The sequence below is a fragment of the Entelurus aequoreus genome, linkage group LG14 (genome assembly GCF_033978785.1).
Source record: "Entelurus aequoreus isolate RoL-2023_Sb linkage group LG14, RoL_Eaeq_v1.1, whole genome shotgun sequence".
NCBI classification, from domain to species: domain Eukaryota; kingdom Metazoa; phylum Chordata; class Actinopteri; order Syngnathiformes; family Syngnathidae; genus Entelurus; species Entelurus aequoreus.
In genome coordinates, this window is record NC_084744.1 from 24,277,648 (window position 1) to 24,305,147 (window position 27,500).

A 27,500-nucleotide genomic window follows, 5' to 3' on the forward strand; every position below is an offset into this window, starting at 1 on the left:
TCTTTTAGCCTTGCAGTTGATGTCCTTTTTGTAGGTGATGAATTGTTTGCCGTTTAATGCTGGATTTCGGTATCATTCTCAGCATACCAGTCTTGATGTCTTCGCATTAGATGACAAAGGATGGCTTTGCAAGAGTTTTTGACTGTAGCAGAGAGGGTGTCCCAATGCTTTTCAATATCTTGTGGATACTGGTCTGGCAAGTCTGCACTAAGGCTTGCCTGCAGCTATAGTTGGTACGTGATTTCTCAGAGTCGCTCAATGTTAAGTCTTTTTGGTCGATCTGTCTTTTCTGGTGCCTTCTTTTCTGCATCTGACAGATAAACATGGTGGAGCAAATGAGGCGGTGGTCAGTCCAGTATTCATCACCACTGGCCATTGCTCTTGTGCTAAACACATCTCGAAGGTGTTGGGAGCGGACAATGACATATTGAGCAAGATTGCGAGATTGTGGTTTTGTCCGACTCTGGTGTTGAAGTCTCCAAGAATAATTGGTTTATCCTTTATGGGGACTTTGGATAGAATTGTGTCCAGGTTACAGGTTACATCATGCTGCACATCAAGTGTTGGGGCATACTAACAACAGTGGCCATCTGACTGCTTGCAAGCATCAGGTGTAGTCATTAGACACTCGCTGATCCCTACAGGAAGTTCATGAAGATGGTTGACGAGGGTGCTCTTGATGACAAAACCCACACCGTTGATTTGCGGCTCATTGACCAGATTTCCTTTCCAGAAGAAAGTGTAGCCATTCCTGCCTCAGTGAACTCAAGCAGTGGTTCTCATCCAATTTCCTCCAACTTAATAGTAATAAAACCGAAATCCTACTTGTCGGTACAAAAAACATTCTCGCCAAAACCAACAGCTTGTTCGTTACTCTCTGCAATTCCTCTGTCTCCCCCTCCTCCCAAGTCAAGAGTCTGGGTGTCATCCTCGACAGCACACTCTCCTTTCAAGCCCACATAAACAGCATTACCCGGTCTGCTTACTTTCATCTACGGAACATTAATCGTCTTCGCCCATCCCTTACTGCTGCCATACTAGTCCATAGCCTGGTCACCTCTCGCCTGGACTACTGAAACTCTCTCCTGTTTGGTCTCCCTCACAAGTCACTTCACAAACTTCAGCTTCTCCAGAACTCTGCAGCCCGGATAATCACCAGAACCCCTTCAATCCAGCACATCACCCCTGTTCTGCAGCAACTCCACTGGCTACCCATCAAACATCGTATCCACTTTAAAATAATTCTCCTCACTTTCAAAGCCATCCATAACCTCTCTCCATCATATCGCTCTGACCTGATCCATGTCGCCACGCCCTCACGTTCCCTAAAATCCTCTTCATCCATCCACCTCACTGTCCCTTTATTCAAACTGTACACCATGGGTGCCCGAGCTTTCAGCCGCTCTGCCCCACATCTTTGGAACTCTCTACCACCAGACCTTCGTAACTTAGACTCAATATCCCTCTTCAAATCAAGACACCTATTCCTGACTGCTTATTCATTGTAATCATCTTTTCTTTTCTATCTTTGTTGTTGTTGTTGTTTTTATCCAATTTGATTTTATTGTTTTGATTTTGTACGGTGTCCTTGAGTGCCCAGAAAGGCGCCTTATAAATACAATTTATTATTATTATTATTATTATTCATCAGCCAGGCGGGTTTTAGAGAGAGCTGCAATGTCAATTCGGAGCATTTTTAGTTCTTTAGACGATGGCTGTTCGTCTTTCGGGTCGTTCCCTGGCTGGGCTGTACATGAGGGTTCGTAAATTCCAGATTACAAAATAAAACTTGTGTCTCTGACCGCATAATGGTGACCCCTCTGGATGCGGTAGTCCAGACAGGGCAGAAGCGGCAGGCTATTTTTAGGGTACCTTTTCTAACTCTCTCCCCTCCTGGGGTGAGCAGATTGGATCCTTAAAAGGGCTGCTCAGTCATTGGTGAAGCTGCCGAAAAGCTCTTCACGGTCCTGCCCCCACCACCACTTCCCAATTGCCACAGGACTTTGTATCCGAAGTGTAAAATAGAATGAGTTACCCTTTTGGAGGATGCCTGTGCAAGACATCTTTTAACGTTGGGAGACTGACGCGCCTCCAGCCACTACACGGTCCTTGATAAAGAGGGTCCTAGATCCAGTGGCATGGAATCCAAGGCAACAGGAGGTCCCCCTTTCCAGCCGTTGTGGTACATCACACTGTTGCCATCTTTCGTCTGGTTCGCCCTTGAGGTCTTTGCTATTTACCCATAGCTGGGGCTGAGGTTGACACAGGAGGGCATATCCACATTTTAGTGGGCGTCTCTGAGGTCCCCTGCTACTCCGAGGTCCTGTACAACTCTGCTTGGAACCACAGGGTACCAGTTACCGTGTGTGGCCACAAGGAGGCGTGTGTGATTCTTGGCAGTGGAGAGGCTGTGTACTGGCAGAGGAGATTTACGCACTCGACTCCTCTTTTTTCCACCTGAAACAGGTGACTAGCCGGCGGCGGTAGCTGAAAGCAGAGAGCAACATGCATGCAACATGCACTAACGACAAGCACTATTCAACTCCAAACACTACCACACTGAACGCATCACACACCCTGTGTTACACACACACGCTATTAAAAAAAAGCTGTTGGCACCCCAAATTCCCTATTAAACTTGTGACGTCTTTCTCACTTTGAGCACCCCTGCTCTCTAGTCACATTCAGGATAGTTCTGTTTTTGGTTTTATTCAGAAATGTGCTCCCAATTAGGAGCCTTCAATAACCCAGTATCATTAAAGCTGTGCTGTCAAATGAGGTTTCAACAAAACCCAACTCTCTCATTCCAGGAGCGCATTGTTCTACAGACGGTGCGGTGGCGGATGAGGGTGGACATCGCTGTGGACCCCGACATGCCTCTGGGCTCACGAGCTTCACTGGTGGGCCGGCCTTATCAGGAGCAGCCGCACATCCTCAACTACCAGGAGCCCATCCCTCCCAACGCCCTGGGTCGGCCGAACGCCAATGACGCCCAAGTGCTAATGTGGAGGCCACGGCGAGGGGCGCCACTCGTCGTCATACCGCCAAAATAAGAGCCTGGAATGTTTGCACAGACAAAAACCTTGCCAAAACAAAAGACGAGATACAGAACAGATAGACGACCCAGTGGTGGATAATCCAAGTGGATCTCACGCAACAGAATACAGAGAACTGGCGTTGCATCAAGTGTTATTTGGCCAAGAGTTGCATTTAAGGAGCTTTGCCAGCATTTTTACAACTCTTTTTAGACGCACCACAGAGGTACCCAACGCCAAACAAGAACTGCATCCTGCATCCTTATGTAGATCTTATTGCATGCAATGAGCAAAAACCGTCCTTGACAAGGTTAGGAATCGTATTTGTTTTGTATACATTAAGGACTTTTTGTGATTGAGAAGTCACATCAGCCATAAAAGATAGCACCATCAGGCTGATGATACCTCTTCAGTGCCATTAAAGGCCTTCAGCACACTCCTTTCCAGAGTAAAAGAATGTATTAAGATTAATTTAAAAGACGTGAAGTATTATATTTATCTTTTTAGGTTAAGATCACGCATCGGTCTCATTGTAACAAGAATATCAGGTCAGTCTTCTCGCTGAACGCTTGAGTTTATAGCACAATGAAGTCATAGAGGAAACATTTTTCAATTCCAAATCAAAACTGATATTTTTTTTCTTAATGTACCTGCTATGTTATCTTTAGGATATGTGCTCTTATGCTTCCAAAAAGGAAAGGTACAAGAACAAATGTCACATTTGGAACCAGGCCTGTTTGAATCAGGGGTGTCAAACTCATAATAGCTTTGGGGCAGTACGGAGGAAAATCTATTCCCAAGTGGACGAGACTGGTAAAATCATGGCAGCATGATAACTTTAAAATAAAGACAACTTCATATTGTTTTCTACTTTGGCCAAAAATACAACCAGCGCTTTCCGAAAATGTGCAAATCAAATAATCCTTTTGAAATTTCAGAGGAAAAAATTGGTGCAGTTTCGAAAACACGATGAACTTGGACTTTGTGTCAGTGTATCAAAGCCATCAAACTTTAAGTCACAGCCTATCTGTGATTGAACAACATAAATCATGAATACATAAAAATTATTCCATATTTAATACCTCATTTGTCATGTCCACGTATTAACCCTGTGCTAACTCAACAAACCATACAAACGGAGGTAGAAACTATTCTGAAACTCATTTTTGATAGACATTTTGGGGCAATGTGGATGCCAAATAATGATTTGTTCGAAGCAGAAGACATAAAACGGCAGATTTTAAGTTTCATTTGTGTCGAGGGGAAGTAGCCGTACCTCTTGCTTGGCCCCATTACAGCCGGGTAACTGTTTTGCACTTATGTTTGATTTTTCTCTGTGTGGTATTCTAGTTCCTGTCCTGTGCCCTTATTTTTGTAATCTTCACTCCCTTGTTCCGTGCACAGGCTGGGGCCGTATTTATCAAGCGTCTTAGAGTGCCATTTTAGACTTAATTCCTGAGAATTTGCGAAATGTAGTCCTACTCTCAAACTTAAGAATAAAAGCTATTTATCAACTTTCTTAAGTCTAAGAATCACTCCTACTCACCACGATATTTAAGAGACCTTCAGAGGTCTCCTAAGTGGTTAGGAGTTGCCAGCGGGGGATGGCACTGAGGCGAGAGAGACGTGCGTGAACGTTCAGGGAGCGGAAGGATGTCCTGGCTTTGTTTGATGACGAGCAGCTGATCAAACGGTATTGTTTAGACAGAGCGGGTATTATTTTTGTCACAGATTTAATAAGGGGCGTCATCTCATCAGCAACATCACGCAGCAGAGCTTTCACAGCAGAACTAAAGGTCATTGCAATGCTTCGATATCTCGCCACTGGGAAAATGCAACAGTGTAACGCTGATGATTTGGGGCCATCACAACCATCAGTAAGCAGAATTGTTATGGAAACAATAATGGCCCTTACTGCTCCTCACCTCGTCATGCGTTTAATTGACTTTCCAACTACACAAATTAGTTGCCTAATTAATGAATTGGAAAGAAAAGGAAACATTTATTTTTGATTAATTGCCAATATTGTTTGTTTGTTTTGTATTATTTTGTAGTTTATTGTCAAAATATACACTCCCATTGTCCACTTAAATATTTCTAAGATATTTCTTTATTCTTAGACAAGGGATTCCCTTCCATGATTGGTCATTTCTATGGACACAGAAATGACGTCACCTAAAATTCAGTTTACGGCACATAGTAATGTCGTAATTCAGCTCTGAGTGTGACACTTAAGATTCAGTCCTACACTTCACTGAAAGTGTGAGTAAGACGCTTGATAACTAGCTTTTAAGTGCAGCTTTCAGCAAAGGATTTCTTTACTCATAAGTCAACTCTTAGCAGACTTCTTAGGAGTAATTCTAAGAAGCTTGATAAATACGGCCCCTGATCGGCAACCGGGACACTCCTGCATCCGGTTGCCAATCAGTCGCCGCTCCCTCTTCCAGACTAGCGTCGGATCATTGCTCTGCTTGTGCTTCCTACGCGTACGCGTATTGTCCCCTGCTCAGAGTGAGTGTGTAATTACCACAAAAGAAGTTCCTTGACCTGTGCAATTACGTTTTGTTTCTCTCCACTTCCAGTTGTGTGTTCTCCCACTCTCTCGTGAGCGCGTTTTCTTTTGTTTGTATCAAAGAATATTATTTTACTCGCCTCCGAGCTTGTGACAGGCCCCAGTATAAACCGTTTGCTTGCCTAACAGAATTGCTATTGCGACATCCAGTGGACACATTTAGAACAGCAGTTTCTTTCATTAAAACATTTTAGCTAATTTTTCTACATTTTTGTTTTATTTGACACCCCTGGTTTAAATAGTTGTGCAAATGTGATGCGAATCAGGCCATTTTATCATTACACACGTTTAGACAATCAGGGAATTGGACTATGTTACTTTCGAGTTCAAACCACGCAGAACATATTTTGACAAGGATGGATAATTGCTCACTGCTGTGTTCAGCAGTTTCTGCAGATAATCACCAATGAAAGGCCTTCCTGTATCATGGCTCCTGCAACTCCACAAACAAGTCACATGGCTTATCTTCCATCTGTGCTTCTCTCCAGGTCCACGTCTTACCCTCCCATCTGCCTCTTCTCGGTCCACCTCAGCACACACACACACAAAACACACACACACACACACACACACACACACACACACACACACTACCTCCATCCCAAACTGCTCATTTGCCCTGAAGGCCACAACTATGCAAAGGTTGTCTGAGTATAAACAGAAGAAAAAAAATTGTATTTGGAAAATACCTGTTTCAATTGTGTTGTCATCTTGAGTGTTTGTTGAATAAAAATGGCCAATGCAACCATGTAAATTCTCAACAAAAAGACACTCTAGCTTTATTGATTTGCCTTCAGCAGCATTCGTCTGTTGCTATAGAGACTGGTTTGGGGTTTTCAGAGTGCAGTAGAACTGAAAAGAAAAACGCGTTCGAAGTATTCATCGATGTGTAAAGCGCTTTAAAGGCCTACTGAAATGAAATTTTCTTATTTAAACGGGGGTAGCAGGTCCATTCTATGTCTCATACTTGATCATTTCACGATATTGCCCTATTTTTGCTGAAAGGATTTAGTAGAGAACATCGACGATAAAGTTCGCAACTTTTGGTCGCTGATAAAAAAGCCTTGCCTGTACCGGAAGTAGCGTGACGTCACAGGTTGTGGAGCGCCTCACATCTGCACATTGTTTACAATTATGGCCACAAGCAGCGAGAGCGATTCGGACCGGGAAAGCGACGATTACCCCATTAATTTGAGCGAGGATGAAAGATTCGTGGATGAGGAAAGTGAGAGTGAAGGATTAGAGGGCAGTGGAAGCGATTCAGATAGGGAAGATGCTTTGAGAGGCGGGAAGGACCTGATATTCAGCTGGGAATGACTAAAACAGTAAATAAACACAAGACATATATACACTCTATTAGCCACAACACAACCGGGCTTATATTTAATATGCCACAAATTAATCCCGCATAACAAACACCTCCCCCCTCCCGTCCATACAACCCACCAATACAACTCAAACACCCGCACTCAATCCCACAGCCCCAAGTACCGTTCACCTCCGTAAAGTTCATACAGCACATATATTTCCCCAAAGTTACATACGTGACATGCACATAGCGGCACGCACGTACGGGCAAGCGATCAAATGTTTGGAAGCCAAAGCTGTACTCACGGTAGCGCGTCTGCTATCCAACTCAAAGTCCTCCTGGTTGTGTTGCTGCAGCCAGCCGCTAATACACCGCTTCCCTCCTACAGCTTTCTTCTTTGCTGTCTTCATTGTTCATTAAACAAATTGCAAAAGATTCACCAACACAGATGTCCAGAATACTGTGGAATTTTGCGATGAAAACAGACGACTTGATAGCTGCCCACAATGGTGTCCCAATATGTCCGCTACAATCCGTGACGTCACGCGCAAACGTCATCGTACCGAGACGTTTTCAGCAGAATATTTCGTGGGAAATTTAAAATTGCACTTTACTTATCTAACCCGGCAGTATTGGCATGTGTTGCAACGTTAAGATTTCATCATTGATATATAAACTATCAGACTGCGTGGTCGCTAGTAGTGGCTTTCAGTAGGGCTTTAATTTTTATGTAAAGGGAGGCAAGCTTAGTCCATACATCAATTTATTCATTTGTTTCTTCACACAAAGACCTCTATTTGGCTTCATCTTCATCAGAGCATTCTCCTTATGGTTAGTTTTTATTCCGCCACTAGATGGAGGCTCTGTCCCAAATTCTCTTTCTTTTTTTTTTTAAAGACAAATACTCCCTTGTATCAAACGACCAGCCCCCTTATGAATATGGAAATATAAACCCAGAAGGCTGCTCTCTCCCAAAAAACACTACAGTCATTTACAGACATGTTTGTTTTTTAGTACCAGTAATGGAGCATGTCCATTTCCACGTCACTGCAGATTAGCAGTTACAAGCTGTATCACATACACACGTCCACTGAGTCCTGCTCCGGTTGTGTTGTGCTGTGGCGCTGCTAGGCCAGACCGGACCTCTCTCCTTTAGACTTTAACAGCATCGCCGTTGGCAGGTTTGTGCTCGTAGCCGTACATGAACGTGGCTGCGAGCACCAGTGTTGCTCCTGAGAAAAACACACTGAGCAGAACATAAAGAGGTGATACACGTGAGATAAGGACCTTTTTTTGTGTGTGTGTCCCTAAACAACCGCACAGAGTAGGGGTGTCCAAACTATTCTCGCTGAGGGCCACACACCTAAAAATAAATGCATGCGGGTACCATTTTGATATTTTAAATTTTCAAAACCAATAACAATATACATAACCAAAAAAAACAGTGAAGTTGGCACGTTGTGTAATTCGTAAATAAAAACAAAATACAATGATTTGCAAATCCTTTTCAACTAATATTCAGTAGAATACACTGCAAAGACAAGATACCTAATGTTCGAACTGAGAAACTTTTTTTTTTTTTTAAATAATCATTAACTTAGAATTTAATGGCAGCAACACATTGCAAAAAAGTTGGCACTAGATAATTTTTACAACTGTCCCTTTTCTTTTAACAACACTCAGTAAACGTTTGGGAACTGAGGAGACCAATTTTTGAAGCTTTTCAGGTGGAATCATTTCCCATTCTTGCTTGATGTACAGCTTAAGTTGTACTTAAGGGTCTCCATTGTGGTATTTTAGGCTCCGTATTGCGCCCCACATTTTCAATGGGAGACAGGTCTGGACTACAGGCAGGCCAGTCTAGTACCCGCACTCTTTTACTATGAAGCCACGCTGTTGTAACACGTGGCTTGGCATTGTCTTGCTGAAATAAGCAGGGGCGTCCACGGTAACGTTGCTTGAAAGGCAACATATGTTGCTCCAAAACCTGTATGTACCTTTCAGCATTAATGGCGCCTTCACAGATGTGTAAGTTACCCATGTCTTGGGCACTAATACACCCCCATACCATCACAGATGCTGGCTTTTCAACTTTGCGCCTATAACAATCCAGGTGGTTCTTTTCCTCTTTGGTCCGGAGGACACGACGTCCACAGTTTCCAAAAACTATTTGAAATGTGGACTCGTCAGACCACAGAACACTTTTACACTTTGCATCAGACCATCTTTCAAAGACATGCACCTGCGGATATGTTGATTGGCAACACTAAACGGGCCCTAGTGTGTGAATGTGAGTGTGAATGTTGTCTGTCTATCTGTGTTGGCAATGTAATGAGGTGGCGACTTGTCCAGGGTGTACACCGCCTTCTGCCCATGTGCAGCTGAGATAGGCTCCAGCACCCCCCGCGACCCCGAAAGGGACAAGCGGTAGAAAATGGATGGATGGGCATCTTAGATGAGCTCAGGCCCAGAGAAGCCGGCGGTGTTTCTGGGTGTTGTTGATAAATGGCTTTCGCTTTGCATAGAAGAGTTTTAACTTGCTCTTACAGATGTAGCGATCAACTGTAGTTTTCTGAGGTGCTCCTGAGCCCATGTGGTGATATCTTTTACACACCGATGTCGGTTTTTGATGCATCCGGGGGCATCCAAGGTCACAGGTATTCAATGTTGGTTTTTGGCCTTGCACTAACGTGCAATGATTTCTCCAGAGTCTCTGAACCTTTTGATGATATTACGGACCGTAGATGGTGAAATCCCCAAATTCCCTGCAATAGCTTGTTGAGAAATGTTCTTAAACTGTTGGACAATTTGCTCACGCATTTGTTCACAAAGATCCTTGTTTGTTTACCAATTAGCCTGTTCACCTGTGGGATGTACCAAATAAGTGTTTGATGAACATTCCTCAACTTTCTCAGTCTTTTTTGCCACTTGTGCCAGCTTTTGTGAAACATGTTGCAGGCATCACATTCCAAATGAGCTAATATTTGCAAAAAATAACAATGTTTCCCAGTTCGAACGTTAACTATCTTATCTTTGCAGTCTATTCAATTGAATATAGGTTGAAAATAGAGATGTCCGATAATATCGGCCTGCCGATATAATCGGCCGATAAATGCTTTAAAATGTGATATCGGAAATTATCGGTATCGGTTTCAAAAAGTAAAATTAATGACTTTTTAAAACTCCGTTGTACGGAGCGGTACATATCCGGTAAAACACGGATATAAACCCAGTCAGCAGCCCCTCCCCTCTACCCTCTCCCCTCTCTCCCACACAACACAGGAGTTGACGACTGCAGCATGAGAGGTTTACTGGCGACGCTTGATGACCTCATCAAACCGCCGCAAGCGGAGCATAACAACAACAAGAGTGTGTTGTTGCCGGTGCTGTAGCCGTGGCTAACAAGCGAGCTCGCTCGGTGACTGACTAACGACACCATGTCTATTGGTTTGGGATTATTTTAATGTGTGTCTGACGGATAAAAAACTGGCAATTTGCAATGACTGCAAAAAGTTGGCTATGCGAGGAGGAACCAAGACGTCTTCCTTTAATACGAGCAATTTGATCTCCCACCTCTTCAAGAATCATAAGGAGATACACTGTCAGAAAAATTGTATGTAAATTATCCAAAAACCTTCCGTTCTCTAAGTTCCCAATGAACAGACAAGAGGCTGTCTTTGTTACACCAAGCACATTGTATCCAATACAAAAAGCTCTGTTTTCATCACAAAATTCCACAGTATTCTGGACATCTGTGTTGGTGAATCTTTTGCAATTTGTTTAATGAACAATGAAGACTGCAAAGAAGAAAGCTGTAGGTGGGATCGGTGTATTAGCGGCTGACTGCAGCAACACAACCAGGAGGACTTTGACTTGGATAGCAGACGCGCTATCCGACGCTAGCCGCCGACCGCATCGATGATCGGGTGAAGTCCTTCGTCGCTCCGTCGATCGCTGGAACGCAGGTGAGCACGGGTGTTGATGAGCGGATGAGGGCTGGCTGGCGTAGGTGGATAGCTAATGTTTTTAGCATAGCTCTGTGAGGTCCCGTAGCTACGTTAGCTTCAATGGCGTCGTTAGCAACAGCATTGTTAAGCTTCGCCAGGCTGGAAACCATTAACCGTGTAGTTACATGTCCATGGTTTAATAGTATTGTTGATTTTCTGTCTATCCTTCCAGTCAGGGGTTTATTTCTTTTGTTTCTATCTGCAGTTAAGCCCGATGCTATCACGTTAGCGCCGTAGCTAAAGTGCTTCGCCGATGTATTGTCGTGGAGATAAAAGTCACTGTGAATGTCCATTTCGCGTTCTCGACTCTCATTTTCAAGAGGATATAGTATCCGAGGTAGTTTGAAATAGAAATCCGTGATCCACAATAGAAAAAGGAGAAAGTGTGGAATCCAATGAGCCAGCTTGTACCTAAGTTACGGTCAGAGCAAAAAAAGATACGTCCTGCACTGCACTCTAGTCCTTCACTCTCGGCGGTATAGCTCGGTTGGTAGAGTGGCCGTGCCAGCAACTTGAGGGTTGCAGGTTCGATCCCCGCTTCCACCATCCTAGTCACTGCTGTTGTGTCCTTGGGCAAGACACTTTACCCACCTGCTCCCAGTGCCACCCACACTGGTTTAAATGTAACTTAGATATTGGGTTTCACTATGTAAAGCGCTTTGAGTCACTAGAGAAAAGCGCTATATAAATATAATTCACTTCACTTCACTCTCACGTTCCTCATCCACAAATCTTTCATCCTCGCTCAAAATAATGGGGTAATCGTCGCTTTCTCGGTCCGAATCTCTCTCGCTGCTGGTGTAAACAATGGGGAAATGTGAGGAGCCTTTCAACCTGTGACGTCACGCTACTTCCTGTACAGGCAAGGCTTTTTTTATCAGCGACCAAAAGTTGCGAACTTTATCGTCGATGTTCTCTACTAAATCCTTTCAGCAAAAATATGGCAATATCGCGAAATGATCAAGTATGACACAGAGAATGGATCTGTTATCCCCGTTTGAATTTTAAAAATTCATTTCAGTAGGCCTTTAAAGACTCCGCCGAGAAAAAACAGAAATACAACAAAAACCACCGCAGGGCGGAAGCTCACGTGGTGGTCAGGGACAACGCACGCAGTATGGCAAAAGCTACGGTGACTAGTCTGCCCTGCATGGCGCACACTCTGCAGCTTGCAGTGAACGGAGATGCCCTGTCTCAACGCAGCATTTCAGAAGCTCTGACTGACTGGTAGGCCACTTCAAGCACTCACCACTAGCTTGCAGCACATTTGTGTTACAAATACGTTAGAGCAGGGCAGATTGAGCCCAGTTTATAATTTCCTGTTCTACAGTATGCCAGGCAGTCTTGCACTAAATGAGGACTATGTTATTGTTTACTTTATTACTCTAGTATACTCAGGACTGAAGCTGTGTGCCTTCATTGTTTTTGTAGCTGTTGTTTAAAAAAAAATAAGAATAATGCACTTTCTTAGACTTAGACTTAGACTTAGACTTTGTGAAAGTCAAAGTATAGTATTTCACATAGTTGTAGTGGGTATCAGGATTATCTCAGGGAGAGCATATCCCAAATTCCAAGCTGCTGTTTTAAGGCATGTTAAAAAAAAAAAAAAAGCACTTTGTGACTTCAATAATAAATATGGCAGTGCCGTGTTGGCAGTTTTTTCCATAATTTGAGTTGAAGTTGTTCTCTTATTTTGGAAAACCTTGTAACATTGTTTAATGCATCCAGCAGGGCATCACAAAAAAATGAGGCATAATAATGTGTTAATTCCATGACTGTATATATCGGTTGATATCGGAATCGGTAATTAAGAGTTGGACAATATCGGAATATCGGATATCGGCAAAAAAGCCATTATCGGACATCTCGAGTTGAAAATGATTTGCAAATCATTGTATTCTGTTTTTATTTATGATTTACACAATGTGCCAACTTCACTAGTTTTGGGTTTTGTATATTTTTCAACTTTAGGGCTCCCCTGAAGTTTGCTCCCGAGGATTGAGAAGGATCTCAGTCATAAAAGTGTTAAAAATAAGTCGTATATTATAAAAAATGTTTTTCAACGTTAAGATCTCTAGATCAGTGGCGCCCAAAGTGGGCCCCGGGCCCAAATTTGGACCGCAGAGTCATTTGATTTGGCCCGCCAAAGGGTGGCTTCCAAATGTAATACACATTCATACTGACCTTTTAAACTCACTAGGGGTGCCCTGATCCAATATTGGTATCACATATCAGTTCAATATCAGCAAAAAAAAAACAAGCATCGGATTATATCAGTTTGCATCTAAACTTTTCAATATTAGATTTACTACAAGCGAGTTTACTTGTGTGTGATATTATATGCGATACAAGCAATGTGTGATGAGGTGGCGACTTGTCCAGGGTGTACCCCGCCTTCCGCCCGATTGTAGCTGAGATAGGCTCCAGCGCCCCTCGCGACCCCGAAGGGAATAAGCGGTAGAAATTGGATGGATGGATGGACAAGCAGTCCTGCAGCTTGTTTACTCGTGTGTGATATCATGCACGATACAAGCAGCACTCCGGCGTGTTTACTTGTGTGTCATATCATGTGCGATACAAGCAGTCCTGCAGCTTGTTTACTCGTGTGTGATATATCATGCACGATACAAGCAGCACTCCGGCGTGTTTACTTGTGTGTCATATCATGTGCGATACAAGCAGTCCTGCAGCTTGTTTACTCGTGTGTGATATATCATGCACGACACAAGCAGCACTCCAGCGTGTTTACTTGTGTGTCATCATGTGCGATACGAGCAGTCCTGCAGCTTGTTTACTCGTGTGTGATATATCATGCACAACACAAGCAGCACTCCAGCGTGTTTACTTGTGTGTCATATCATGTGCGATACAAGCAGTCCTGCAGCTTGTTTACTCGTGTGTGATATATCATGCACGATACAAGCAGCACTCCGGCGTGTTTACTTGTGTGTCATATCATGTGCGATACAAGCAGTCCTGCAGCTTGTTTACTCGTGTGTGATATATCAAGCACGACACAAGCAGCACTCCAGCGTGTTTACTTGTGTGTCATCATGTGCGATACAAGCAGTCCTGCAGCTTGTCTACTCGTGTGTGATATCATGCACGATACAAGCAGCAATCCGGCGTGTTTACTTGTGTGTCATATCATATGTGATACAATCAGTCCTGCAGCGTGTTTACTTTTGTGAGATATCATGTGCGATTCAAGCGGTCCTGCAGCGTGTTTACTTGGGTGTGATATCATGTGCGATTCAAGCAGTCCTGCAGCGTGTTTACACTTGTGAGATATCATGTGCGATATAGGCAGCCCTGCAGCGTGTTTACTTGTGTGTCATATCATATGTGATACAAGCAGTCCTGCAGCATGTTTACTTGTAACTGTGATATCATGTGAATTACAAGCATCCCTGCAGCGTGTTTACTTGTGTGTGTTATCATGTGCGAGCAGTCCTGCAGCGTGTTTACTTGTGTATGATATCATGTGCGATTCAAGCGGTCCTGTAGCGTGTTTACTTGGGTGTGATATCATGTGCGATTCAAGCAGTCCTGCAACGTGTTTACACTTGTGAGATATCATCTGCGATATAGGCAGCCCTGCAGCGTGTTTCCTTGTGTGTGTTATCATGTACGATACGAGCAGTCCTGCAGCTTGTTTACTTGGGTGTGGTATCATGTGCAATACAAGTAGTCCCGCAGCGTGTTTACTTGTGTATGATATCATGTGTGATTCAAGCAGTCCTGTGGCGTGTTTATGCAGCATGTTTACATGTGTGAGATATCATGTGTGATTCAAGCAGTCCTGCAGCTCGTTTACTTGGGTGTGGTATCATGTGCTATACAAGCAGTACTGCAGCGTGTTTACTTGTGTGTGATATCATGTGCGATACAAGCAGTCCGCAGGGCGTTTACCCGTGTGTGATATATTGCACAGTACAAGCAGGCCCGCAGCGCGTTTACTTATGTGTCATATCATGTGCAATACAAGCAGTTCTGCAGCGTGTTTACTTGTGAGTGATATCATGTGCGATTAAAGCAGTTCTGCAGCATGTTTACATGTGTGAGATACCATGTGCGATACAAGCAGTCCTGCAGCGTGTTTACTTATGTGTCATATCATGTGCAATACAAGCAGTTCTGCAGCGTGTCTACTTGTGAGTGATATCATGTGCGATACAAGCAGTTCTGCAGCATGTTTACATGTGTGAGATACCATGTGCGATACAAGCAGTCCTGCAGCGTGTTTACTTGTGTGTCATATCATGTGCGATACAAGCAGTCCTGCAGTGTGTTTACATGTGTGAGATATCATGTGTGATACAAGCAGTCCTGCAGGATGCTTACTCATGTGTGATATCATGTGCGATACAAGCAGTCCTGCAGTGTGTTTACATGTGTGAGATATCATGTGTGATACAAGCAGTCCTGCAGGATGTTTACTCATGTGTGATATCATGTGCGATACAAGCAGCCCTGCAGCATGTTTACTTGTGCGGGCTATAATGTGCGATACAAGCAGTCCTGCAGCTTGTTTACTTGTGAGTGATACCATATGCGATACAAGCAGTCCTGCAGTGTGTTTATTTGTGTGTGATGTCATGTGTGATACAAGCAGTCCTACAGCGTGTTTACTTGTGAGTGATATCACGGGTGATGTAATTGGAGTCCTAAAGAGGTCAATAATTAATATCAACAGTGATTTTGACTCATTATTATATTTTGAGCAATGATAGCTTTAAAGAAAAAACAGCCTAAATTGCAGCTTTGTGTTATTAGAGTCAACATTGCAACTTTTTCTTATTACATTTCACTTGTTTGCTCTTTTATTCCACTTTTTTTTAATATTTGTTTTTTTTACAGTCTTTGTAGAAATGTGCCGTGGGCCGTTAAAAATGATTCGCGGGCCACACTTTGGGCACCCCTGGCATAGAGCGTTCATGCCAAGAGCGTACTGATGCAGCAATGTTATTTTTTATTATGGTCTGTATAAATATTTGCATTGTAAATCACTTGTGTGTCATTAGCATGCGTGTGTTTACCCAGAAGGGTGGAAATCCTCCAGCAGGAAATAGGAGATCAGCATGGACATGATGATGGACAGAGAGGTAGCGAATCCTTTGAGGATGTTGTCGGCATATTTAATCACCACAGCTATGACCAGGCCACCTAAAGCCTGCAGGGAGCACAAAACATGGTTGGGCAGTTGACATACCCTGGGAGGATTTATGATTTCTTGGCCATTCTTCAGAGAATATGAATGATAACACAAAAACCTTTCTTCCACTCATGCTTAATGGTTGTGTGAAACTATTTATTAGCAAACAACTGTGTTTACTCTTTTTAAATCAGAATGACAAAAGAAAGTACCCAAATGACCCTGATCAAACGTTTACATACCCCAGTGACTTTGATCTGATAACATGCACAAACGTTGACACAAACAGGTTTGAATGGCTAATCAAGGTTCCAATCCTCACCTGTGACATGTTTGTTTGTAATTAATGTGTGTGTATAAAAGGTCAGTGAGTTTCTGGGCTTCTGACAGACCATTGCATCTTTCATCCAATGCTGCACAGATGTTTCTGGATTCTGAGTCATGAGCAGTGTTGGGTTAGTTACTGAAAACCAGTAACTAGTTATAGTTACTAGTTACTTCATTTCAAAAGTAACTCAGTTACTAACTCAGTTACTTACACCAAAAAGTAATGTGTTACTTTGAAAAGTAACTATTTAGTTACTTCTTTTTTTCTTCTTTTTTTAAAGCTCCCATTAATGCCCTTTAGCCTTCATTTCAGTACTGTTATTGCACTGGAGAATAATACAATGTGTTGATCAACTTGACATGCATTTGCATCACTGAACTCTGCTAAGCAATGTGCTCTACATACAACACACAAAGACAAAGATATGTTACAAAGGCCAATTTGTTTCTGGCCAGAACAAATTGACAAAACGATTTTAAATAGCTGCAACATAACATACATACGTAACAAACAGCATAATAACAACATAGCTGTAAAGCAAGAAAGGCACACACTACATACACAAAGCCTAACCAGGCATTTTTTCCTCAAAGAATTCTGACACAAAATCATGTCTGAAGCTCAGAACACTCCACACATTTCCCCAGTTTTGGTTTAGAGATAAGGAAAGATTGGCCTGGCCCACTAGAATCCCTCTTTATGTTTGTGAACGTTATAGTCTATACATTTAGAGTGATGTGATAATCAAACACTCTAGAAGTCTAGGATGAAAGAGTATATAAGAGAATTGACAGCAACGTTCCCTCTAAGGTGCGCCGCGCCTGTGCAATTGTGCACTGCTCAAGCGTCCTCTGCGCACGGCAAATCTATGCCACGCACAAAATCAAATAAAAAAATAAGCGCATAACAATTTTCGACACGACACGGACACGACAGAGAAAACAGTTTTCGTCATCATTGTTCAAATATTGTAACGTCTGTCGAGACGCTTTGAGGACATGAATTCCATCCATCACTTTACTGAGCAAAACTCTTTATTGTCGGCCATAAACACATCACCAAAACATTAGTAAAAACAATGATATTTAGCAAAAGTGGTCATTTTCTGCAGTAAAAACCAGACCAAAAGCAACTTTGTTATATCAACAGCAGCCGCTCGCTCTTTCTCACTTGCGCCAACACATGCACATATGGCACTTAGCCAGTGATCCGTTTACAGCCACACAAAAAGTCGGACAACTCCAACACCACACATAAAGTGTCATTCCAGGTCGTTACTCTATGATTTACCAATCAAATGTGTGCTTATTCTAGTGTCATTTATTAGGAATCTTAATTTATAAATATTAATCATGAAATGCTGTTAATATATTAAATAAATACTAATAAAAATATATTTTTTACAAACAGGAAGTTGCAGAAATGTACACATGATCCCCTGCTTACATCTCATTGTGCAACATGTGAATGTTTTAATGGGAACTAAATGCAATGTCTGAAAGGGGTACAAACTATTTCCAAAGCAGGACCTCCACCCAGACAAACAATACAAGTACACAGTTCATGAAAAACAATATTTTGTGTTATTGTCATTGTAAGTGGGCCTAAACACTTATATTAGAAAAGGAAATGACTGCTGTCATTTGATTATAATACTAAGAGAATGTTGTCTGTCTATCTGTGTTGGCCCTAGCTGCGATGGGTGGCGACTTGTCCAGCGTGTACCCCGCCTTCCGCCCGAATGCAGCTGAGATAGGCTCCAGCGACCCCGAAAGGGACAAGCGGTAGAAAATGGATGGATGGATGGAGATTGAAGTTGTTATTTAGTCATGTTTGGGACAGGTGTGCTGCTGGTGTAGCCACAGTGTGCACGTCTGATGTTGCTCACATGGGCTCCACTGAATGCTCAGGGAGTTTTTGGGTTTGCTCACACATGAACAATTAGAGGGAACATTGCTTAACAGAGTGTGTACCTTCAGTGCTGAATGATGAGCAGAGGCAGAGTTAATCCTTAGGTGGTGGAGGTGAAGTGGCATCGGAGTCTCTGTCTCTCTTTACTAGCTACGTCGAAGCATGTTGCTTATGTAGCTTGTTTCAGCAGATTTGAATTGCTGTTTTGGGCAGTAGATGGGATCTTTGATCCAAAGCACAATTTACATTTAACTAAAATGTTATTTTCTTTGTGCTCGACAAAAGAAAAGTAGTGAAAATATCTCCATGTTAACAAACTCGACTGCAGCGCCGCCATGATCAGACACGCCCCCCCCAACCCCCTTTTTCCCGCCCCCCTTCTTCTCCTCCTCCTCCGCACACTCACTCACACACACACAGAGCGCAGGTCTCTCTTCTCCGGTTTGTGACACAAGAAGAATCAGCGCTCCGATAAAACACACTTTATACTACATTAAAAGTAACGTAAAATAACGCAGTAACGCATCATGTAGTAACGGTAACTGAGTTACTGAATATAAAAAATAACGCGTTAGATTACTAGTTACCGCCGAAACTAACGCGTTAGTCCCAACACTGGTCATGGGAAAGGCTAAATAATTGTCAAAGGATCTGCGAGAAAAGGTAATTGAACTGCATAAAACAAGAAAGGGGTATAAAAAGATATCCAAGGAATTGAGAATGCCAATCAGCAGTGTTCAAACGCTGATTAGGAAGAGGAAAATGAGGGATTCAGGTCAGGCCTGGCCCTAACCAATCTGGCGCCCTAGACAAGATTTTAGGTGGCGCCCCCCCACATCGGCAGTGAAGTGTATATACTCACAAGAAACCGAATAGCTTTGTCTTTGACCTTTTTTTACTTAAAGAAAGCAAATTAACATATTATATGAGAATGTTATGTTATGATTATCTTTAACTGAATCACAGCAGTGCTCAAATTAAAAAACAGCATTCCCTCTCATGTGATATTGCTTAATTAACATTAATGATGTGCACTTTAACAACTAGGCTTACAACTATACCTAATATATAAAGGGATGGAAAAGTGACTATTACCTGCAGGGCAAACATTAGCTAACCAGAAGGCAATAACAATGTAAACAAAAAACACCTGCTTAAAAGATCTAATACAAATGTCCCCGAGGAATGTAAGGTGGGAGTACTGTAATTACCTAATGTTACATTATTATTTTCCATAACAATTCAGCCCCCTCCACAATATTAACCCGACGTTAAAACAGAACTAGCTATTTATTGATTAGCAATTGCCGAATCAGGTAACATTAGCTTAATGCTAAAAAGCCAGGTTACTATCACATTCTGTAACAGACAAATTATTTCATGTAGGCTAACGTTACCTACCTGCTACCTCTTTCTTTTTCTCGTTTCTCCTCCTCTTCTTTTCTATTTTTTCTTCCCTGGGCACCTGACAGTTTTGGCCGTTTTGACATCTTGTGTTGATTTTTTGATGTGGTAAGAGTCATGATCGGGAAGGGAGGGGGCGCACCGTGCGGGGGGATGGGGGGGGGGGGTTGTAATGTTGTAACAAATAATATTTCTATTAAATAGGCTTTACTTTGCATTTTAAATAACGTGGGACTATTTTTTGTATTTAGAAATAATCGTACCAACTTTTTTTTTTTTTTTTTCTCCAACATTTGTGGCACTGGCGTGGCGTCCCCTGATGGACGGCACCCTTAGCATTTGCCTATACGGCCTATGCCACAGGCCGGCCCTGATTCAGGTAGACCAGCAAATATTTCAGCCACAACTGCCGGGAAAATTGTTCGAGGTGCAAAGAAAAATCCACAAATAACTTCAGCTGAAATACAGGACTCTCTGAAAAATTGTGGTGTGGCTGTTTCAAGATGCACAATAAGGAGGCACTTAAAGAAAAATGGGCTGCATGGTCGAGTCGCCAGAAGAAAGCCATTTCTGCGCAAATGTCACAAAGTATCCCGCTTACATTACGCCAAACAGCACAGAGACAAGCCTCAAAACTTCTGGAACAAAGTAATTTGGAGTGATGGCTTTTTTCTGGCGACTCGACCATGCAGCCCATTTTTCTGTAAAGTATATACAGTATGTGTGTATGTGCACATACATACATACATACATACACGTATATATATATATATATATATATACATATATATATATATATATATATATATATATATATATATATATATATATATATATATATATATATATATATATATATATATATATATATATATATATATATATATATATATATATATATATATATATATATATATATATATATATATATATATATATATATATATATATATACATATGTGTATGTATGTGTGTGTGTAATTGACTTGACGAAGTAGGAGGGGTCTAGTGCCAGCCCAGGATGTTGAAATAATATCAACCCGGCGGACATTTATCCATCACAATATTTCTTATCTAAAGGGCATTTTACATGTTTAAAATGGTGCTATTATGGGGTGGGGGGAGGAGCAACCACAAAATAAGTTGATTTCAAATTATTTCAAAGGGAGACATTGATTTGAGATACAAGTGTTTTGAGTTAAGAGCTCCGTCAAAGAATCAATTATGCTTGTAAGTTGAGGTACTACTTAATATTTAAAATAAACTATATACTTGGCTCAGTATGAATTATTACAAGTGAATACAGCGGTACCTTAACTTAAGAGTGCCACAACTTCACTTAACTTAAATGTTTTGAGATAAGAGCGGTCTCTCGGCTAATTGCCATGCTTTAAGTTGCGAGCAAAAAATTGAGATACAACCATGGAAATTAAGAACGCGAGTGTGAAAGACTGTGCTGAGATAAAAAGTGGATGATCCTCATTGAATTAATGAAAAAAAAATCATTAAAAAAACACACAAAAAACATGGCATTGTGCTGTCAACACCAGCCAATAAAGGTAATATAATATGTAAATGGCAGACATTTATCAATGAAAATATGGAGAAGCTGCTGATGGTGTGTTTGACAGAGCAGCAGCTGTAAGGAGATTCCGTAGGAGTCCACTTTTCCCAGGTAAATACATTACATTACTTCATAAAACTACTGGACTTGTTTGTAGTACATTCTATTGTATTGTTTTCATACAATATTTCCTATCTAAAAGTTACTTTTTCTTTTTAAAAGGCATGCTACATGTTAAAATGGTGCTGTTTTGGTGGGGACAAGCACCAATCACATGAATTTTAATGGGCGACATTGATTTGAGATACAAGTGTTTTGAGTTGAGAGCTCCGTCACAGAACCAATTAAGCCTTTAAGTCGAGCTACGATTACAATTCATTTGGAAAACATCTTATAAATGTACATTTATTGAAAAAAAAAGAATGATCCCACCCACCTGTAAGAGGACAACTGTGCAGGCAATCCAATTGTAGCCTTGAAACATTCCAAACTCTGCTACTCTCCGGCCGTCATAACCCAACATTCCGAGACTAGCAAACGCAAACCCGAACAAACCTGCAGGGAAAAGTCAAATGATTGGGCTTTAAAAACAAATATACACTTTCTGAATCTCAAAACCTCAACCTAAGTGGTATACTAACTTTAATACAAATATTTTAGTATTTATTTGTACAAAACCCAAAACCAGTGAAGTTGGCACGTTGTGTAAAACGTAAATAAAAACAGAATACAATGATTTGCAAATCCTTTTCAACTTATATTCAATTGAATAGACTGCAAAGACAAGATATTTAATGTTCAAACTGAGAAACTTTTTTTTGTTTGCAAATAATCATTAACTTAGAATTTAATGGCAGCAACACATTGCAAAAAAGTTGTCCCAGGGGCCCTTTTACCACTGTGTTACATGGCCTTTCCTTTTAACAACACTCAGTAAACGTTTGGGAACTGAGGAGACCAATTTTTAAAGCTTTTCAGGTGGAATTCTTTCCCATTCTTGCTTGATGTACAGCTTAAGTTGTTCAAAAGTCCAGGGTCTCCGTTGTGGTATTTTAGGCTTCATAATGCACCACTAATTTTCAATGGGAGACAGGTCTGGACTACAAGCAGGCCGGTCTAGTACCCGCACTCTTTTACTACAAAGCCACGCTGTTGTAACACGTGCAGAATGTGGATTGGCATTGTCTTGCTGAAATAAGCAGGGGCGTCCATGAAAAAGACATTGCTGAGATGGCAACATATGTTGCTCCAAAACCTGTATGTACCTTTCAGCATTAATGGCGCCTTCACAGATGTGTAAGTTACCCATGTCTTGGGCACGAATACACCCCCATACCATCACAGATGCTGGCTTTTGAACTTTGCGCCTATAACAGTCACATGTAAAGCAATTTGAAATGTGGACTCGTCAGACCACAGAACCCAGCAAAGCCGACCCAGCGAAGCCGGCGGCGTTTCTGTTTTTTTTTTTCGCTTTGCTTAGTAGAGTTTTAACTTGCACTTACAGATGTAGCGACGAACTGTAGTTACTGACAGTGGTTTTCTGAAGTGTTCCTGAGCCCATGCGGTGATATCCTTTACACACTGATGCCACTTTTTGATGCAGTAACGCCTGAGGGATCAAAGGTCACAGGCATTCAATGTTGGTTTTCAGGCTAGCTGCTTACGTGCAGTTGAGTTCTCCAATTTCTCTGAACCTTTTGATGATAGTACGGACCGTAGATAGTGAAATCCCTAAATTCCTTGCAATAGCTCGTTGAGAAATGTTGTTCCTAAACTGTTCGACAATTTGCTCACGCATTTGTTGACAAAGTGGTGACCCTCACCCCATCCTTGTTTGTGAATGACTGAGCATTTCAATTAAGCTGCTTTTATACCCAATCATGGCACCCACCTGTTCTCAATTAGCCTGTTCACCTGTGGGATGTTCCAAATAAGATAATAAGTTTGATGAGCATTCCTCAACTTTCTCAGTCTTTTTTGCCACTTGTGCCAGCTTTTTTGAAACATGTTGCAGGCATCAAATTCCAAATGAGCTAATATTTGCCAAAAAATAACGTAAAGTTTTTTAGTTCGAACATTAAATTTCTTGTCTTTGCAGTAAACCCCATTTCCATGAGTTGGGAAATTGTGTTAGATGTAAATATAAACGAAATACAATGATTTGCAAATCCTTTTCAACCCATATTCAATTGAATGCACTACAAAGACAACATATTTGATGTTCAAACCCATAAACTTTATTTTTTTTTTGCAAATAATAATTAACTTAGAATTTCATGGCTGCAACACGTGCCAAAGTAGTTGGGAAAGGACATGTTCACCACTGTGTTACATGGGCTTCCCTTTTAACAACACTCAGTAAACGTTTGGGAACTGAGGAGACACATTTTTTAAGCTTCTCAGGTGGAATTATTTCCCATTCTTGCTTGATGTACAGCGTAAGTTGTTCAACAGTCCGGGGGTCTCCGTTGTGGTATTTTAGGCTTCATAATGCGCCACACATTTTCAATGGGAGACAGGTCTGGACTACAGGCAGGCCAGTCTAGTACCCGCACTCTTTTACTATGAAGCCACGTTGATGTAACACGTGGCTTGGCATTGTCCTGCTGAAATAAGCAGGGGCATCCATGGTAACGTTGCTTGGATGGCAACATATGTTGCTCCAAACCTTGTATGTACCTTTCAGCATTAATGGTGCCTTCACAGATATGTAAGTTACCCATGCCTTGGGCACTAATACACCCCCATACCACCACAGATGCTGGCTTTTCAACTTTGCGCCTATAACAATCCGGATGGTTCTTTTCCTCTTTGGTCCGGAGGACACAACGTCCAAAGTTTCCAAAAACAATTTGAAATGTGGACTCGTCAGACCACAGAACACTTTTCCACTTTGTATCAGTCCATCTTAGATGAGCTCAGGCCCAGTGAAGCCGACGGCATTTCTGGGTGTTGTTGATAAACGGTTTTCGCCTTGCATAGGAGAGTTGTAACTTGCCCTTACTGATGTAGCGACCAACTGTAGTTACTTACAGTGGGTTTCTGAAGTGTTCCTGAGCCCATGTGGTGATATCCTTTACACACTGATGTTGCTTGTTGATGCAGTACAGCCTGAGGGATCAAAGGTCACGGGCTTAGCTGCTTACGTGCAGTGATTTCTCCAGATTCTCTGAACCCTTTGATGGTATTACGGACCGTAGATGGTGAAATCCCTAAATTCCTTGCAATAGCTGGTTGAGAAAGGTTTTTCTTAAACTGTTCAACAATTTGCTCACGCATTTGTTGACAAAGTGGTGACCCTCGCCCCATCCTTGTTTGTGAATGACTGAGCATTTCATGGAATCTACTTTTATACCCAATCATGGCACCCACCTGTTCCCAATTTGCCTGTTCACCTGTGGAATGTTCCAAATAAGTATTTGATGAGCATTCCTCAACTTTCTCAGTCTTTTTTGTCACTAGTGCCAGCTTTTTTGAAACATGTTGCAGGCATCAAATTCCAAATGAGCTAATATTTGCCAAGAAATAACGTAGAGTTTCTTAGTTCGAACATTACATTTCTTGTCTTTGCAGTCTATTCAATTAAATATAGGTTGAAAAGGATTTGCAAATCATTGTATTCTGTTTTTATTTACGATTTACACAACGTGCCAACTTCACTGGGTTTTGGGTTTTGTATAATACTAATCTAACACTATTTTTGTAAAAATTTTAACTAGCAATCTGGTGAGAGCTGCCACAGCAATGAATTTGTTTACACAGACGTGCACACTCACCAATTCAGAGGACAGATTTGTAAAGAAACAGGCTTTGCTACACATCCTAGAATAAAGCCCTTTGCTCTGCAAACTATCCTTCAGTCAGCGAACAGACTAGCCTAGTATGACGTATCTGTGACTGCACTGTAGCACACATAGCTTTGCTAGCGTTGCTAGTTTGAGTCCTCCCCAACTCTGTAATGCTACGTCATCGTGATACAGGAAGTTCTTTGAATGTCTGTTTCTTTGACTGCAATGTAAGTCCAGTAAGTATGTAAATTGGATTTATGAGTAAATTAGACCCTAACTAACTAACACCTAAGTCATTTACACTGTACACAAAACACAAGAAGGACATAAAGACTATTAATTTAAGATGAATAAGAACATTAAATACAATAAATAAATCAAATTGTAATAAAATAAAAGAGGGAACAACTACTTACGCTTATTGGAAGCAGAAAGTCCCATTTTTGAGACCATTACATTGCTTAGTTATCACTGTCCATTATAATAATAGAAAATACTTATTTTTCCTTTACTTTAATCCTTGATGTTGGTCAGAGCGTTTGATATAATGCAACCAAAGTTATTCCCCACTTTATGAGCATTTTACGATGTCTAAGTTAACTTTTTCCCAGAACAGCATGCGTTATGTTTGGGAGACAAAAAGAGACAAAAGTAATGTAGTCCTTCCTCAGTGTAGCAACACATGACTACGTGTTCTTTTGTAACTTGTTTTTTTTTTTTTAGTGGTTCAGTATTAGTGATTTGCGAGGGTGCGTCATAACCACAAAATGTCGTTACACAAAACATTGCTACGTGAAACATCGTAAGACAACACACCGTAACACAATACACAACACGAGACATATAACACGATACGTCGTAAAACAAAGCGCTATAAAACGAAACAACGTAAAATGAAATGGCGCAACACGAAACACTGTAACATGAATTATCGTAACACGAAATGTCGTTACAGGAAACATCGTAATAAGAAACTTTGAAACACGAAACATCGTACAGTGAAACGGCGTAACACAAAACACAGAAACAAAACATTGTAACACGACACATTCAACACAAAACATTGCAACATGAAACACTGTGAGTAGAAATGTCATAACAGGAAATGTCGTAACACGAAACACTGTAACACAATACACTGTAACACAATACACAGTAACCACAACACTAGACATATAACACGATACGTCGTAAAATGAAACGCTATAATACGAAACAACGTAAAATGAAACGGCGTAACACGGCACGCTGTAACACGAAACATCGTAACACGAAATGTTGTTACAGAAAACATTGTAGCAAAAAACTTTGAAACACAAAACATCGTACAGTGAAACAAAAACACTGAAACCAAAACATTGTAACACGACACATTCTAACACAAAACATTGCAACACGGAACGTCATAACAGGAAACGTCGTAACATGAAATGCCGTAACACGATATGTCGTAAAACAATACGTTATAAAACAATGCGTCGCAAAACGATACGTCGCAAAACAAAGCGCTGCAAAACAAAACGCTGTAAAAACAACACTGTAAAATGGAACAGCATAAGACAAAACATCGGAACACACAGAATGTCCTAACCGGAAACATTGTACCACAAAACGCTTTAACATGAAACGTATTATCACTAAAAGGTTCAGAGAATCTGGAGCAAACACTGCACGTAAGTGGCAATGCCCGTGACCTTCGATCCCTCAGGCGGTACTGCATCAAAAAGCAACATCAGTGTGTAAAGGATATCACCACATGGTCTCAGGAACACTTCAGAAAACCACTATCAGTAACTACAGTTTGTCGCTACATCTGTAAGTGCAAGTTAAAACTCTACTATGCAAAGCCAAAGCCATTTATCAACAACACCCAGAAACGCCGCCGGCTTCGCTGGGCTTGAGCTCATCTAAGATGGACTGATACAAAGTGGAAAAGTGTTCTGTGGTCTGACGAGTCCATATTTCAAATTGTTTTTGGAAACTGTGGACGTTGTGTCCTCTCGACCAAAGAGGAAAAGAATCATCCGGATTGTTCTAGGCGCAAAATTCAAAAGCCAGCATGTGTGATGGTATGGTGGTGCATTAGTGCCCGAGGCATGGGTAACTTACACATCTGTGAAGGCACCATTAATGCTTGAAAGGTACATACAGGTTTTGGAGCAACGTATGTTGCCATCCAAGCAACGTCTTTTTCATGGACGCCCTGCTTATTTCAGCAAGACAATGCCAAGCCACGTGTTACAACCGCATGGCTTCATAGTAAAAGAGTGCGGGTACTAGACTGGCCTGCCTGTAGTCCAGACCTGTCTCCCATTGAAAATGTGTTGCGCATTATGAAGCGTCAAATACCACAACGGAGACCCCCGGACTGTTGAACAACTTAAGCTGTACATCAAGCAAGAATGGGAAAGAATTCCACCTGAG

General features: G+C 41.5%; 2 protein-coding genes across 5 annotated transcripts in view; one reads left to right on the forward strand and one right to left on the reverse strand.

Annotated features, from left to right (window-relative positions):
• The window catches only part of fam78ba (family with sequence similarity 78 member Ba), a 17,730-nt gene extending 11,372 nt beyond the window's left edge, over positions 1-6,358 (forward strand). The window contains exon 3 of the mRNA XM_062069270.1: positions 2,811-6,358. Within this exon, the coding sequence (XP_061925254.1) occupies positions 2,811-3,053 (243 nt within the window). The 3' untranslated portion in view covers positions 3,054-6,358. The remainder of the gene's footprint in view (positions 1-2,810) is intronic.
• A 626-nt stretch (positions 6,359-6,984) lies between these two features.
• Positions 6,985-27,500, reverse strand: part of slc35a3b (solute carrier family 35 member A3b) — a 50,910-nt gene continuing 30,394 nt past the window's right edge. For all 4 annotated transcript variants that reach the window (XM_062070572.1, XM_062070571.1, XM_062070570.1 and 1 more), the window contains 3 exons: positions 21,722-21,840; positions 15,963-16,096; positions 6,985-8,162 (listed from right to left, as the gene is read on the reverse strand). In XM_062070572.1, coding sequence (XP_061926556.1) covers positions 8,069-8,162; positions 15,963-16,096; positions 21,722-21,840 — 347 coding nt within the window. In that variant the 3' untranslated portion in view covers positions 6,985-8,068. The remainder of the gene's footprint in view (positions 8,163-15,962; positions 16,097-21,721; positions 21,841-27,500) is intronic.